General features: G+C 38.6%; 1 protein-coding gene across 3 annotated transcripts in view; it reads left to right on the top strand.

Moving 5' to 3' along the window:
* Positions 1 to 18,112, top strand: part of LOC141147006 (glutamate decarboxylase 1) — a 174,365-nt gene that overhangs the window by 46,664 nt on the left and 109,589 nt on the right. The window contains exons 1-3 of one of the 3 annotated variants that reach the window (XM_073633927.1): positions 8,402 to 8,925; positions 9,883 to 10,069; positions 16,365 to 16,427. In XM_073633927.1, coding sequence (XP_073490028.1) covers positions 9,961 to 10,069; positions 16,365 to 16,427 — 172 coding nt within the window. In that variant the 5' untranslated portion in view covers positions 8,402 to 8,925; positions 9,883 to 9,960. Of the gene's footprint in view, positions 1 to 8,401; positions 8,926 to 9,882; positions 10,070 to 16,364; positions 16,428 to 18,112 lie in introns of those variants that run through there. The other 2 variants (XM_073633928.1, XM_073633929.1) reach the window with 2 other exon arrangements.

Raw genomic sequence — 18,112 nt, 5'->3', positions numbered from 1 at the left:
AAGAAAGCACCTGGAGCAGAGAGGAGGAGACAGCACAGGCAGGGGACTGCCAAAAGAGGAGGTAAGGGACCAGCCTAACTATGTACTATGTAATATAATTGCACAGAACAGGTAAGTATAATCATTTTTTTATTAAAAAATAAAATGTTTCCTTTAGTTTCACTGTAAAATAAATGGTAAGGAGGTGGCAGATCAACTCCTCACCACCTGTCAAACGTCTCTGAAAACGGATCCACCTCAGATCGCTTTTCACAATTTGTTTTTACATTAGCGTTTCTGTGTTTTCCCGCATTAGCGTTTTTTGGCGTCTTTGTTGAAAACACTCTCTCCATAATGTAAAAATGCCTAAAAACGCCAAACGCGGCTAAACGTGGCTTGATGCGTTTAGATGCATTTTTCGTTTTTACTGCTCCTAGAAGCACAGGCTGGCTGTTTTTTTTTTTACTGCCACTAAACGCTTATGCCTCCAAACGCCTCTGACAGTTTATGTATGCATGGACACATAAGCTAACATGGAGGGACTTTTAGAGGCAGTTAAAAAAATGTTAAATGCCCCTAACAGCAGCTGTAAAAAGGTCTTGTGTGCATGAGCCCTAAGGGATTTAAGCTTGACACATTTCGTCATCTGAATGCAGCGTTATCAAAAGCAGTCACCGTTTGAGCACAGAGCACAAGAGCACTTTAATAGACTTTGTTCACACAAGTCATTTCACATATCACTAATCTATATATAATAATAATAATAATCTATATATCTGCTATCTCTAGTCACTATTTCTCTTTTAGAATTGATATTTAGTCACTAATTTATTTTGAGTAATCACCATGTTTTGATTAATGTAGAATAAGATTGTTTTTTATTGCATTTATTATATAGCAAGCATTGGTTTTTATGAATGTTATCAGTCCAAATGCACAGGAGTATCACATATAGTTAATTAGTAGCAATTAAGATGTGGTGAGACAAGCGCGGTTAAGCCATTATACCATTTAAAAATCTAAAGCAGAATATTTTTCAAGCAGCATTAATGTGCAGCAAAAGAATCTGCAGATAGCACATGGTTCATGTGCCCATTGGAGATCGCTGTCCATGGTGCTGAATTGAAGGGACTCTGTACTGAGAGATACTGCAATTGCTGACCTCCTGCTGAAAATACTAATTACCTGGCTCTCTCTAAGTAGTCACTGACCTGGAACAAAACTGCAGAATGAAGTCATAGCTCCGGGTCTGCATACTTGTTCCAAGTCAATGACTCAGAAAGGACTGAAGCCACTTGATCAACATGGAACTCTTACTACTTTCAAATCAGCAGAGGCAGCCCCCATTCTTCCTCAGAATGGGTTTCCTGTAAGCCTTTCTGAACACTTTGCTTTACTAATGCCTATTATTACCTCTTTACATACTCCTCTGATGGCAGGCCTTTTTTTGTATTAAATTCTATGAACAATAGACCAATAACGCACAGGTGATTTTTTTTTTTTTTTGCCGAGATTAATAACTGCTACAATTTTTCTAATGCCAATGTGTAACAGCAATTTGTAGTTAGTGTTTAAATCGCTAGAGTTGCAGGTGTTCGGCTACAGCATTTAGTTGCGCTCTGCTTCAATCCCTCTACAATTTCTAGCTAGGCATAGTGATTTCTGCAACATTACATAGAAAAGCATCTTGCGATTTGGGATTGCGTGGCAATCACAGCACAACGTTCTGGGTGCCATTATTCTTCCATGGCACCCCAAATGTGATGAAATTCTGCTGCGATTGTTGCGTGACAGGATTTTGCGGTAAACCGTGCCTTCACAAATGGCTTGAAGCTTGTACCTGAAAAGGAGCAAGAGCTTTTTTTGGGTGACAAACACACATTGGGCAGCCCATTCAAGTGAATGGGCTGCCCTATGCAACACACAGCATCATGTGAAAATCGCCAAGTCAAGATGTGAATGGGGCCTAAGAGCAATTGTGGCTAGTGAATTTGCCACCAATGAATCCCAGGACTAATTACACTTCACATAGCAGGAATGTGTGTTCCTGATCGTGTTTTTTCATGTGTTTCTCCACGTCACGCCCAGGCTAGCCCATTCACTTCAGTGGGCTGCCCTATTCCTGAAAAATGCTCCAAAGAAGCTCCAGCACCTTTTCAAGTATGTTTTTTCAATGCACATTTTGCCATGTATGTAGTTTGTTTACTGCGTGACAAAATGCGCATCTACTAATCACGTTTGGGGTGCCATTAACTATTGATGGCACCGCAAGTGCAGCATGCATTTGCAGCGCATTTTTGAAATGCATGGCAAATTGTGCATTACCTGTGCATTTTGTCATGTGTTCAGAAAATGTGCAGTGTGAATGGGGTCTCAATCACTCTGCAGCACAAGGATAAATTGCTTTGAAAACTTTTTAAAATAATAAGATTTTCTTAGAGGAAATTTGCTGCAACAAATTGTGGGTAATCACTGTGAGAAAATCTCCCGTGTCATCAGCCTAAGGTGTCCTATTATGAAGCAGTGAAATCTATTCATTCTCCGGCATTCACAGTGGAGATCTTTCTCCTCTGTGTGCCAGTTTATGAAGAGGTGTAGATCGCTTCACCTTTGGAGGAGTGAAGCGATCTACAAACGCTTCAAACATGCTTCGAACGCCCCCTGATACTGGAATCTTGTGAGACTTTACGAGATTACAGTACAAGAAATTCACAGAAACACAGAGATGTCAGTTTATTAAGCAGTGATAAATTATCACCGCTCAGTAAACTGACAGACAGCGTGGTTAATGTTAATAAAATAAGGAGTCCTCCTACATTATATATATATATATGTATACACACACACACATTATATATACAGTTGCAAAAAAAAGTTTGTGAACCCTTTTGGAATGATATGGATTTCTGCACAAATTGGTCATAAAATGTGATCTGATCTTCATCTAAGTCACAACAATAGACAATCACAGTCTGCTTAAACTAATAACACACAAAGAATTAAATGTTACCATGTTTTTATTGAACACACCATGTAAACATTCACAGTGCAGGTGGAAAAAGTATGTGAACCCTTGGATTTAATAACTGGTTGAACCTCCTTTGGCAGCAATAACTTCAACCAAACGTTTCCTGTAGTTGCAGATCAGACATGCACAACGGTCAGGAGTAATTCTTGACCATTCCTCTTTACAGAACTGTTTCAGTTCAGCAATATTCTTGGGATGTCTGGTGTGAATCGCTTTCTTGACATCATGCCACAGCATCTTAAGGCTGAGGTCAGGACTCTGACTGGTCCACCAGAGGGCATATTTTCTTCTGTTTAAGCCATTCTGTTGTTAATTTACTTCTATGCTTTGGGTCGTTGTCCTGTTACAACACCCATCTTCTGAGCTTCAGCTGGTGGACAGATGGCCTTAAGTTCGCCTGCAAAATGTCTTGATAAACTTGGGAATTCATTTTTCCTTTGATGATAGCAATCCGTTCAGGCCCTGACGCAGCAAAGTAGCCCCAAACTATGATGTCCCCACCACCATACTTCACAGTTGGGATGAGGTTTTGCTGTTGGTGTGCTGTGCCTCTTTTTATCCACACATAGTGTTGTGTGTTTCTTCCAAACAACTCAACTTTGGTTTCATCTGTCCACAGAATATTTTGCCAGTACTGCTGTGGAACATCCAGGTGCTCTTGTGCAAACTGTAAACGTGCAGCAATGTTTTTTTTGGACAGCAGTGGCTTCCTCTGTGGTATCATCCCATGAAATCCATTCTTGTTTAGTGTTTTACGTATCGTAGATTCGCTAACAGGGATGTTAGCACATGCCAGAGACTTTTGTAAGTCTTTAGCTGACACTCTAGGATTCTTCTTCACCTCATTGAGCAGTCTGCGCTGTGCTCTTGCAGTCATCTTTACAGGACACCCACTCCTAGGGAGAGCAGCAGCAGTGCTGAACTTTCTCCATTTATAGACAATTTGTCTTACCATGGACTGATGAACAGCAAGGCTTTTGGAGATACTTTTATAACCCTTTCCAGCTTTATGCAAGTCAACGATTCTTAATCGTAGGTCTTCTGAGAGCTCTTTTGTGCGAGGCATCATTCACATCAGGCAATGCTTCTTGTGAAAAGCAAACCCAGACCTGGTGTGTGTTTTTTATAGGGCAGGGCAGCTGTAGCCAATGCCTCCAATCTCATCTCATTGATTGGACTCCAGTTGGCTGACACCTCACTCCAATTAGCTCTTGGAGATCTCATTAGTCTAGGGGTTCACATACTTTTTCCATCTGCACTGTGAATGTTTACATGGTGTGTTCAATAAAAACATGGTAACATTTAATTCTTTGTGTGTTATTAGTTTAAGCAGACTGTGATTGTCTATTGTTGTGACTTAGATGAAGATCAGATCACATTTTATGACCAATTTGTGCAGAAATCCATAGCATTCCAAAAGGGTTCACATACTTTTTATTGCAACGTACATGCATATATACACACATTATATAAACACATAAATATGACAGGGGGACATGGTTATAGTGTTGGGGGGTCTAAACGAGGCATAAGGAAATTAAAAATCTTCCTCGATCCAGAGAGATTTCCTCTTCACTCCCTGATTCTCCACCTCTGAGCAGATGAATTGGGGAGTGTGAATTCTGACACAGATCGCCAGTGAAGCGGTGAGATCGCAGCTTCGTAAACTGGCCGTTTCTGTGTCAGTCAATGAGGATTCTCCGTGTGCGGAGATCATCGGCGGGAGAACATGTTCAAACACTTCTCCCCCCGATTATCTCTGTTTCATAAACTGTTTATGGACTGTGATCAGCGGTGATCCTCGGGATCACCGCTGATCACTGCTTCATAAACGGACACCTAAGAGCATAGCTGATAGTATATATTGAATAAAACAATGGCGTGATATAATTGTCTGCAGCAAACCACAAACCAATGTTCAACATGTTAAAAAATGATAATCATTATATTGGTGGTATATTAGCTACTATAGGTTACAGTACTTAAGTACAGTACTGTGATCATTTTGTTGTACTTAGGTCTTCACTGAATGCATTGCATTCAGTGAAGACCTAAGTACAACAAAATGAACACAGACCTTTATTAGGATGGCTGATAACATCAGAAATTACACAGGAAACAAACTATATAAATATATAAATAAATGTGTCCCTTCCTGACTAACAACACCACAAAATATCTTATTCCCTCCTTGGTAATTTCCCACTTTGACTACTGCAACTCCCTCCTCTCTGGCCTACCTTTATACAGGCTATCCCCCCTTTATGAATGCTGCTGCTAGACTAATACACCCTACTAACTGATCTGTGACTGCTGCTCCTTTCTGCCAATCCCTTCACTGGCTTCCCCTACCCCACTGTAAAAAATTCAAAATACTAACCATAACATACAAGGCCATCCACAACATCACCCCCCAGCTACATCACCAACCTCTTCTACGGGTATAGCCCAAATCGTCCTCCCTGCCAAGACCTCCTGCTCTCTAGCTCCATTGTTACCTCCTCCCATGCTTGCCTTCAGGACTTCTTCATAGCCTCTCCCATCTTCTAAAAACTCCCTGCCCTAGCATGTCCGGTCAGCCCCTACCCTATCCGCCTTTAGGCAATTCCTGAAAACCTACTTATTTAGGGAAGCCTACCCCAACTCCACCTAAGAACTATCCCGAGTCATCTCCATCAGATCATCCCCCACTGCTATTACTTTTTTTACCACCTCCCCCTCCCTTTAGATTTTAAGCAGGGCCCTCCCATTCCTTCTGTATTTAACTGTATTGTAATTGTACTATCCCCCCTTTACATTGTAAAGCGCTGCATAAACTGTTGACACTATACAAATCCTGTATAATAATAATAAATAAATATAATAAATAATAACGTAAGGTTTATCAACCCTGGCTCTAGAATTTCTGTAATATCACAGGTGACAGCAGCTAACTGATTATATAAATACATTTAATAAATGAAAAAAAAAAAAAAAAAAAAATATATATATATATATATATATATATATATATATATATATATATATATATATATATACAGTATCACACAAAGTGAGTACATGCCTCACATTTTAGTAAATGTTTTATTATATCTTTTCATGTGACAACACTTTAGAAATGACACTTTGCTACAATGTAAAGTAGTGAGTGTACAGCTTGTATAACAGTGTAAATTTGCTGTCCCCTCAAAATAACTCAACACACAGCCATTAATGTTTAAACCGCTGGCAATAAAAGTGAGTACACCCCTAAGTGAAAATGTCCAAATTGGGCGCAATTAGCCATTTTCCCTCCCCGTTGTCATGTGATTCGTTAGTGTTACAAGGTCTCAGGTGTGAATGGGGAGCAGGTGTGTTAAATTTGGTGTTATTGCTCTTAGTCTCTCATACTGGTCACTGGAAGTTCAACATGGCACATCATGGCAAAGAACTCTCTAAGGATCTGAAGAAAAGAATTGTTGCTCTACATAAAGATGGCCTAGAAGATTGCCAAGACCCTGAAACTGAGCTGCAGCACGGTGGCCAAGACCATACAGCGGTTTAGCAGGACATGTTCCACTCAGAACAAACCTCACCATGGTCAACCAAAGAAGTTAAGCGCACGTGCTCAGTGTCATATCCAGAGGTTGTCTTTGGGAAATAGATGTATTAATGCTGTCAGCATTGCTGCAGAGGTTGAAGGGGTGGGGGGTCAGCCTCTACGCCGCACACTGCATCAAATTGGTCTGCATGGCTGTCGTCGCAGAAGGAAACCTCTTCTAAAGATGATGCACAAGAAACCCTGCAAACAGTTTGCTGAAGACAAGCAGACTAAGGACATGGATTATTGGAACCATGTCCTGTGGTCTGATGAGACCAAGATAAACGTATTTGATTCAGATTGTGTCAAGCATGTGTGGTGGCAACCAGGTGAGGAGTACAAAGACAAGTGTGTCTTGCCTACAGTCAAGCATGGTGGTGGGAGTGTCATGGTCTGGGGAGCTACAGTTCATTGAGGGAACTATGAATGCCAACATGTACTGTGACATATTGAAGCAGAGCATGATCCCCTCCCTTTGGAGACTGGGCCGCAGGGCATTATTCCAATATTATAGCAACCCCAAACACACCTCCACGATGACCACTGCCTAGCTAAAGAAGCTGAGGGTGAAGGTGATGGACTGGCCAAGCATGTCTCCAGACCTAAACCCTATTGAGCATCTGTGGGGCATCCTCAAACGGAAGGTGGAGGAGCACAAGGTCTCTAACATCCACCAGCTTGTGATGTCGTCATGGAGGAGTGGAAGAGGACTCCAGTGGCAACCTGTGAAGCTCTTGTGAACTCCATGCCCAAGAGGGTTAAGGCAGTGCTGGAAAATAATGGTGGCCACACAAAATATTGACTCTTTGGGCCCAATTTGGACATTTTTACTTAGGGGTGTACTCACTTTTGTTGCCAGCGGTTAAGACAATAATGGCTGTGTGTTGAGTTATTTTGAGGGGACAGCAATATGACACTGTCATACAAGCTGTACACTCACTACTTTACATGTGTTATTTCTTTAGTTTTGTCACATGAAAAGGTATATTACATTTTTACAAAACTGTGAGGGGTGTACTCACGTTTGTGAGATACTGTATATATATATATATATATATATATATATATATATATATATATATATATATATATATATATATATATATTTACTGTAGACTTTACATATTATCATAGTTATTAGGCTATCCTGGAACTTGTGATTTTACATCTTATGTAAAGCCACAGGTTGCATCCCTCTAATACAGACAGTAAAAAAGAAACTCAGCGCCTATAAATATTTCCCAATTATTTATTGTGCTTACAAGACATCCATTGCTCCTGTGGGAGAATATCTATTTCATTCGGCGGGGCTCTGATGCCCCCTAGTGCTCATTTTATGACCTCACGCTCTCTACTGTACAAAATGATATTTGCAGTACAGAGGACTCTGATGATTTCAGGCCATTTAACACTGTGGATCAGACCTGTTGAGTTCCACCATTGGAAAGAAGCACAACTGGAAGTTATCTAAAACAGGGCTTTCAATTTTACAAAAATTAAAACTGTTCCTATATGACATATATATTGTTAATGTTGTTCTTTAACAAAACAGGAATTGGCTACAATGTGCAGACCTGTTTGGTAAAATCAGAAAGTAATGTGCAAATAGCCCAGCTTTCTGGAAACTGATGAAAGGTGGCATTTGCCTGACTGCAATGACTGGCACTACTTTATTTAGTAAGCCTTTTTTTACTTTGCACCCGTCCTGTTAGCTCTCCTGCACAGAGAGGGTTAATAGTACTGAATGTGACCGACATCACTGAGCCTAATGAAGTGGGATGCAGTGCCAGAGAGGGGATCACCCCCTCCCATTAGCATCTCATAGAAAAAAAGAAAAAGACTTCCACCCTCTTAGCTCCAGTACTCATTTCTGGCATTCAGGGGGTCTTGTCATATTCTTTATTCTGTATTGCTCTTTTTTTTAAGGGGGTATTTTGGTGACAGGACCCGATAAACGCCCCCAAGCATATCACCTGCTGGCATCCCCCTTTACAAGTCACGTTAGCCACTTGGATGTAGAGAGTGGCCAGGCTGATCCCTCGCAGCAAGTGATGCGGTCGATACACTCATACTGGACTAGAGGAGGTGTTGCACTGACTCATGCCTGCGCACAGACATTAACTGCTTCTCCGGCTTTAAAATAGCCCAGCCAAGTATTTGTGGAGGAGAAAAGAGGGAAACCCCCCTAATTCTTAGCAGCACCCGACTGACATTCAGCCACCTTCCCTCCCTGGAGAGCTTATAAGACATCTGTATTTGTTTTGGGGGGGGAAATCTGATAAGACTGCAAGAGCTGCATGAAGTACTGTGCACTTACCTGCATCTAGACGGATAATAGGTAAGCATCACCTGAATGTATGTGTGCTTCCTCTGAATGGTATGTCTTTTACTGCCACATTATTATTGTTGATGGTTTTTTTTTTTTTTTTTTTTTGCCAAGGCAGTACAGAGATATTCAATGGATTATACCTAGATAACCTGTTACACCTTGTGCTTTCTTTCCAAATTCCACCACTACCAGACTGGGCTTGCAATTATCATTTTAAAGTCTTTATCATTCCTTTGTAAGATTTTTTTTATCTGGTAACAATAATAACGAACCTCTTAATCTAATTAATACCTATTAATGAAAAGCAATTAATCAAACTAATAATTTTTGACTTGCAGCTATATATATATATATAAAGGTAATGAGTGCATTATTGATGTGTTATCACTAATATCTATATATTTTATATATATTTTTTCTAATAAGTAGCTTTTAAATTGATGATCATTTTGTTGTTAACAGCTGCTTTGTACCTATAAAGAACTAATATTGATCTAATATTGATGGATATTACTCAATTATTCAAGGTGTATTAGATAGGCAATGTGAATGTTTGTAGAGCAATGTAAATCTATAACTGTAGGTAAAAAGGTTTAGCGGTTGACTATTTGTCTAAAAAAAATCCTTTGTCTTGATAGCTTCACCAGTTTTCCACTATCTGGAATTAGCCTGACACAAGTCATTATAACAGAACCCATTGCCCATTGACATAATTATAGAAGACTGTATGGTCTACTAAATAGGGACAAGCTTAAAAAAAAAAAACATTTTGACTGTTGAGATGCTCTCCAGTCCTAGTGCAAGCTCAGTGCTCCTATAGGCACTAGGGACTGTAATTCCCTCGACATGCAATGGCTGGATTTAGGTCACTGTCAAAAGGACTTGAGCTATCCAAGGTCATTCTAGTCTATGTGGGCTTCTTCTAAATACCTCCATTCTAAAAAGTGAAACTCTTCTCTCTTTGAGGTGGTGCACCCCTTCTGCTTTTGAGGTGGACCTCCACAATCTTCTTGGATACCTAGAAAATAAGGATATTGGAAACTCATGGAAACGAGCAAACAAAAGGACTTTTCCACAGGAGATATGGCTTCTTCTTCTCCTCCTTCGTCTAGTGCCAACCAAGACACGAACCCAATCAATCTAAGACCTACAAGTATGACATTTTATTTGGTTTATTGCTTTTTTTTAATTTTACTTTGTTTGGTAGATCTTTTGTTTAGCCATTGAGGTTATAAAAGAAATGCACTATAACTGTAGATGAAGATGGCTTGTGCTAAAGTTGATCTGAGTCTTTTTTTGATGAACCTTGTAAAGAACATCTGAAATAATTACACATCTTCAAGTTCATTAGTGGAAATTGTGTTCTGATATTAGCATTTCAATGGCTTGTCATTTGCCTTCCATCTTGCAGGCTTTTAGTGAGTCCTATAATCATCTTGCATTTTCGTGGTAATTGCTGCTATTCTGGGTGAAATTGGTGTGCATTTAAGGGATTGTATTGTGCTAGGGACTGAGGCCAAGCAGAGATGTGAGGGGCTTGGTGGAAGCAGTCCCCAGCTTTGTCTGGGAAGTTTAGGCGATCCCAGAAAAAAAAGAAGATATATGTATATATGAGCTTTGGATGACATAATCACAAGAGACAAAAGAGGAGGAACATGAAACAGAAAAGGCTGCCAGCCACTCATAGCCTGTAAGGGCTGCAGAAGCGGTGAGGCATGAAGACAGTCATTATCCTGATTATTGTGGAGCCAGAGAGGATGGGAGCAAAGGGACAACACACACCAGTGTTATTTTATTCTAGGACTTAGATGTAACTTTTCTTGACTTGGATTTCTCCTATTCCGATCTGATTGTGCATCATAGGATGACTGGAGCTATTAGTGAGCTGATGTCATCCTAGATAAATAAATTATCCCTGACATGGCGGCAGATTGAATTCTTTCATTGTTCATGTCCTTAGTTAGACAAATAATGTATACATACTATGTAGGATATACATATATAGATAGATATATTCTATCTATCTATCTATCTATCTATCTATCTATCTATCTATCTATCTATCTATCTATCTATCTATCTATCTATATCTATATATCTATATATCTATATATATAGATATATATATATCTATATATATAGATATATATATATATATATATATATCTATATATATATAGATATATATATATATATATATATCTATATATATATATATAGATAAATATATATATATAGATATATATATATATATATATATCTATCTATATATCTATATATATATCTATCTATATATATATAGATATATATATATACATCTAGATATAGATATATCTAGATATATATATATATAGATTTTTATTTTTTTTTAACTTTTTTTGTTCTGTATATGTACAAACATACAGTACATATATAACAACCATACAAACATGTTTTTGTTTTTTGTAATAATTAATAACAATAATAACCGTAGAATTAAAAATAATACTAAAAGCAATGACAAACAGACACACAAACACACATAAACGTGTTTGTCTGTCATTTTGATTAGCATGATTATATATGCAACATTATTTTTGCAACTATGAAGCATTAGTTATGGATCTATCTGTATGATATTGTGTATAAATAAGTATATTATACGTATTTTATAGGAATGATGATAATAATATTAATCATCTTCATAATATTAGCTAGATAAAAGGAAGTTATGAAAATATAACAATAAGTATTATAAGAAAAACAATAAATATACATTTAACTAAGCATTTTAGAATAAGTATAGTCTTATAAACATCAGGAGATGATTAGCTGCATATATTTTTCAATCCTGATTGTGTGTTCTGTAGTTTTTGATGTGTGTGTATGTGTCTGGTGTAGCTGGCTGGGACACGCTCTAGTTCCCCCTGTTATAGGGTCATATATTTATCCATGATTCCTCATTCCATTTACTGCTCATGTGATCCTTGTAACCTGTTTCCTCACACCAGTCCCCCTCCACTTGCCCACAGCACCGTCCTGCCCCCACCTGTCCCCGGCTATCTCTCTGGATGAATGAGAATCATTGCATTGTTCTCTTCTTCTGCATCCCCCCTCTATTTAGAGCCTATTTTTGTACAAACAATTTAAATAAGAAAAAAAAATTAAACTAAAATGTGGGGTTTCCTAGATATAGGTTCCATTCTCTAAACATGAATAGTAGGACGGTGCCAAGGGCTGTAACCAATGGGCACCAATCGATCGGATATAAATTCGCTGTAGTGAGATCAGTAAAATGAGCCATTCAATTGGCTGCTAGAAGTAAATGCGTCACTGTCATTTCATGTTTTTTTTTTCTTCTTACGTCACCCGGTATGTGTGCTGGGGATGAATTCTGAGATTAGTGACCTCACTGTTCTATATATCTAGGGCTTCAACATATCCATGTGAATGACAGAGATGACAGATCTGTCCTATTATTTGTACACAGAGATAACTGAATATTTTACATGAAAATATATGCTACATTTTTAATTTCCGAGCTCTCCCTTGCTTCCTGAAAATTCGTATACTTTAAAACAAAAATCATTTTGAGTGTTTTATTTATGTTTTCGTTTTTTGCTTGGTTTTTTTTTTTTTTTTGTGAAATCCCATGGATCCCAACTGATGTGACATGTTACTACAGAGTAACATTACAGAGTAATACTATGTTACTACAGAATAATAGATTGTACTTGTTAATCATCAAGAAGCGAATATTCGTTATAGAACACAGCTATAGATATCTGATAAAACAGAGACAACGTTTCCACCTCTCTAGGGTGACCACTGCCACTATAGCCCATGACTTCCATCATCCTATTCTGTACAGGATGTCTACAATCCTGATGTTTATAATACTGATTTATGTACATTGTTATGGGCTCTCATTGATGCGTGAATTTAAACAGGTACATTATCTTCCCTCCATAATACATATATTCATGGTGATGGCTTGCCCTATGGGAGAGGGGACAGTGGCATCGTGGGAGAGGTGGGATACTATGGAGAGGAGGATACAGAAAGTGTAAATTGAAAAGATAATGAAGAGCAGAGAGCACATGCAAAATCGATACAAACAGGGCAGTTTAGATAATCTATTGTCTTGTACTTCTTAAAGGCATGAATATCATTACAGCACAGAGAATGGCATCTCTGCATGTCACTGGAGTATAGCAGTCATCTGTCTGTCTGTCTGTCTGGATGTTCTTTATGTTTTCCAATACCTGTCTATGTGTCTGTCTGCTTCTATCAACCCTTCATCTATCAACCTGAATGTTATCTATCTATCTATCTATCTATCTATCTATCTATCTATCTATCTATCTATCTATCTCTATCATCTGCCAATCTCAATCTATTTATGTATTTATCTTGCTCTATCATTTATTTATATATTTTTTAAAATATCCATTTATATATCTATCAACTCTTCTATGTAATATCTACTTATCGTCTATCACTTAGTTGATTGATTTATGTATTTTTTTTTATTCTATTCGTATTCTATCTTTGTATATATGTGTATATATGTATATCTGTCTGTCTGTCAGTCTGCCTACATTTGGGTAATTTATCCATCTATCTGTCTGTCCACTTTTTCCCGTATTACAGTTCGGTTTATTACAGTTTTTAAGTAGTTAGTTCTCTGTGGGGGAATTCTATCTCTCTATCTATCTATCTATCTATCTATCTATCTATCTATCTATCTATCTATCTATCTATCTATCTATCTATCTATCTATTTTTCGTTATATGTCATATCTCTCTAATACGTTTCCCATATGAAATGATGATTTATCATTGTTCAGATTGCTATTACTAATAGATATTTTGGATAGCTCTAATCACATAGGAATATTTGGATTGTGGATGGTGATATATTCTGTTCTTGTTTTAAAAAAAATCTGTGAAACATCCAGTAATAGATGATATGGTAAATCATGCACTGCTACATCAGAAAACGATTTTCAGAGCTTTATAAATTATAGGGTGATTTGCGTCTGATGGATGAGTCTTCAGAGTTTTGGGGTACATTAACCCTCAATGGCCAGGTTGGCAGCCTATGGCTTTGACCATGGAGAGGTATAGGCCACCTCGCCGGCCATTGAAGACTTACACATATACTTGGTGTTAATCTGAGTATTTGTTGCCGGTGTCAGTGTGCAGTGAAGCCTCTCTGGGCGATCACTTAGTCAATGCTGTTCACCAGACAATGAATTCCGGCTGACCCCCATTTCATGGCAGGTTAGTGCTGGAGCTGAACCAAGGAATCCATATCAGCCTGGACACAGCTGGGGAGGGAGAGGATTCCACCCTGTGATCTGGATATAGTGTGTCTGAGCTCCTGACTGCCACCCACCCTGTATAGACTGCCAATGTTCTTCTATAGAAAACTAAATTAGTGGCATCCTGTACACCAGGGCTGACCATACACTAATCACCACCAGCAATGATACCATCTGGGGGAGGGGGGGGGGGGGCGTTTAGAGAATAGATTTGGGGAAGAGAAAAAAGAGAAGGGGAGAAAAATTGCAGAGGGATGGAAGGAAGGGGGGGGGGATAAAAATAAACTGTGAGAGAAAGGAAAGGGAGGTAAAAATAAAGACTGGGAAAAAGAGAGAAGGGTAGCGTTGGGAGGGTGGAAAAGGAGGAAGGAGAGAGATAGGGAAGAAAAAGAAAGAAAGAAAGAAAGAAAGAAAGAAAGAAAGAAAGAAAGAAAGAAAGAAAGAAAGAAAGAAAGAAAGAAAGAAAGACGGTTATGTGTCCAGAGGGAAAAGAAAGGGGTGAGAAAAGACGATAAATGTGAGAGCCGAGAGAAAGCCAAAAGGATGAGAAATAAGAAAAATGAAAGAAGAAGAATGAGAGGAGAATTAGAAAGGTGGGTGGGTGGGAGAAGAAAGAAAGAAAGAAAGAAAGAAAGAAAGAAAGAAAGAAAGAAAGAAAGAAAGAAAGAAAGAAAGAAAGAAAAATAGGGGAAAGTGAAAGAAGGAGAGTGAGGGAGAGGAAGAGTTGGGGAGGGTAAAAAGGGAATAACATTGAGAACTAGGAGAGATAAAGAAGAAGGGGAGAGGGAGAATGGGAGAGAAAGCAGACAGAGGAGAAGGAGGCAGGAAAGAAGAAAAAGAGGAAGAGTAAAAATGAGAAGTGAAATAGACAGAGAGAAAGATGCAGGCGTTAAAGGTAAAATTTGGAATTAAAAAAAGAGAAAGAAAAGGGAGGTTAAAAAAAGGAAGAAAGGGAAAAACGGAAAGTACTGAGGAAGAAAGAGGGGGCGAGAGAAATGGGGGGGGGGGGGAGAGACAAAGAAGAAGGGGAGTTAGAGGGTGGGGGAGAAAAGGGGAGCAGACAGAGAGAGAGAGAGAGAGAGAGAGAAAGAATAAGGAAGAGGTAACGAAAAATGGAAGAAAAGAGAGAAAGGAAAAGGAGGTAAACAAAAAAGGAAGAAGGGGAGAAATGTGAAAGGAAGTGAGGAAATGGAGGTACAAAGAAAGAATGGGAAAAGAGAGAACGGTAGCGCTGGGAGGGAGCAAAAGGAGGAAGGAGAGAGGAAGAGAGACAGGGAAGAGAGAGAGGGGGGGGTAGTGTTCAGAATAAAACAGGGGTAAAGGAAGAAGGGGGAGAGAGAGCGAAAGAGAGAGAGAGAGAGAGAGAGAGAGAGAGAGAGAGAGAGAGAGACTGGAGGGGGGGGGGGGCATACAGAAAGGAGGAGAAGGAGAGAGAGGCAGGGGAAGAAGAAATTAAGGAATAAGAAGAAAGACTGTAGAGACTGAGATAGAGGTTAGAGAGAGAGGGAGGGGGAGAGAGAGAGAGAGAGAGAGAGAGAGAGAGAGAGAGAGAGAGAGAGAGAGAGAGAGAGAGAGAGAGAGAGTGTAGTGTTTAGAATAAAACAGAGGTAAAGGAAGAAGGGGGAGAGAGAGAGAGAGAGAAAGAGAGAGAGAGAAAGAGGGGGGGCATAGAGAAAGGGAGCAGATGGAGGAGAAGGAGAGAGAGGCAGGGGAAGAAGAAATGAAGGAATTCGAAGGAATGGAGGGAGAGACTGAAAAGACTGAGAGAGAGAGAAGTTGGGAGGGGGCAGAAAGGAAGCAGGGGGATCTGGAGGGGGGGGGGGGGGGGGGGGGATGACGAAGAACTGGTAGGTGGGAAAAGGAAATCTGGGAGGTAAAGAGAAGGGAATTGTATATAATTCAGCGCATTGATATCACAGAATAACCAGCAGGCTATGCTGGGATTTGTAGTTCCACAACCGGTCCTCTATAAACTCCAGTTAGCAGGTGCTGAGTTATGCCCTACAACCAAACATTTCAGCTCCAGTCTTTTTTGCACCAAAATATTTCTCTGGACAGTGACACCATTGAAGAAGAAATGTATATGACAGAGCTGTCAGTCTTGTATTGAGTGATGTTTTATACATTGTATTTTGTTTGCAGCTTATGACTCCTGGTGTGGGGTGGCTCAGGGGTGTACGAAAAAGCTGGGACTAAAGATCTGCGGTAGGTGCTCATTGTTTTCTTTTTTTTTTTTTTTTTTTTTTTACCACCGACAGCCTGATGTGTGAAACTATAAATTACACAGGGTTATGTCTATTAAAAAAAATGAAAGCAGGTAAAAGAATGATTTGTGCGATGAGACATAAATAAAGCCTGGGCCGAGCCATGACATCATCTCATTTATTGTAATAAATCACATTCATTAATGTATTATCCATTTTAAACTTACCGACAATTGTCAGAAGCGAACCACTAGGGTCTGAGCGCCCTCTGGTGGAGGGAAAAAGAAAGTGCTAGCGGTGTCATTATGTACGGATAAAATATGATCTCAAACAAAAGGAATTTACATTTGTTTTTCGCTTATAAAATTGACATTAAATTGTTCTGTCATGTCCACTTTTTTTTGTTATTTATTTTTTGTTACAAATCATTTTCTGTAGGAAATATAAATGTAATCGTTTCTGCCATAAATGGGTTTGAATTACTTATGTCTTGTGGCTTAATGCAAATTATGGATTATGGTTCAGCCTGAATTATAAATCACAAAGGGGCAAACAAAACTACCATTGCCTATCAGTCTCCAAGACTGCTCTTTGGTCAGCTCCCATAGCTCATAGTCAAATCCTCTGTTTCATTTCTCTAGTGCAGGTTACATGATGAAGGAGAAATCTGATTGGTTGCAATGGGCAACAGCCTGACTTTCTAGTGACTTTATTTTTTTTTCACAAATCCACTTTGGAGTCTACTGAACGTGGATTGTATATTTATAATAAGTGATACTAAGATGTATTGGGGTTGATTTAATAAAACTGGAGAATACTAAAAGTCTGGTGCAGCTCTGCATAGAAACCAATCAGCTTCCAGGTTTTATTGTCAAAGCCTAATTGAACAAGCTGAAAATAGAAGCTGATTGGCTATGCACAGCTGCACCGGATTTTACTATCTCCAGCTGTAGTAAATCAACCCCATAGTATCTATTGTATATATTGTATTATATATCTAAATCATACTAGATATAGTTGAACTTCTGGTCATAGCAATCAAGTCCTATTTCATGGGCAAAAAAACGAAATATGAATTAGAATTGTTAACTGTGCTCTGTTCTCCTGATTATATACTGTTTACTGATCCACTACTGGGTACTTTTTCAGATGCCTATTTCGGATTTGCAAAACCTTTCTTTGCAAAACTTAATAAACACTATGAAAAATAATTCTTTGCTCAATGTGGGCAGCAATCCAACTTTTGTGGTTGTTTCCTCTATAAATCTTCCCTTGGTGGTTGTGTTATACAACACTGGCTTGATGACCATTATCATTTTCCATGATCTGGATAGATATAATAAAGAATCTCAATTTTGTGCTTCTTTAAAATTATTTTCCCCCAATTTAAAAAAATAATTTATTTTTTAAACTTTTAAATGCATACCCCATCTATTCAAATCGAAAATCTAAACTAAATGTGCTTCTTTACAACCACATTCTTCATGACAATTGACAGATTAAAACGAATCTGTCTGTTTCGCTTTCCCAAATTATGCTTGCAACCAGTTCGTTCTGCACACATTTTGCTCAGTTTAACCATATGTTGGAAAAAAAAAAAAGTAATATAATAATATATTATACGATTCAAGTCTTAATTCACACAGCTAACACACTAGGATAAGCATCTGTATTTTTTTCGTTGTT

Source organism: Aquarana catesbeiana, linkage group LG06 (assembly GCF_042186555.1).
Source record: "Aquarana catesbeiana isolate 2022-GZ linkage group LG06, ASM4218655v1, whole genome shotgun sequence".
NCBI lineage: Eukaryota > Metazoa > Chordata > Amphibia > Anura > Ranidae > Aquarana > Aquarana catesbeiana.
This window is presented reverse-complemented; position numbering and strand designations above follow the sequence as displayed.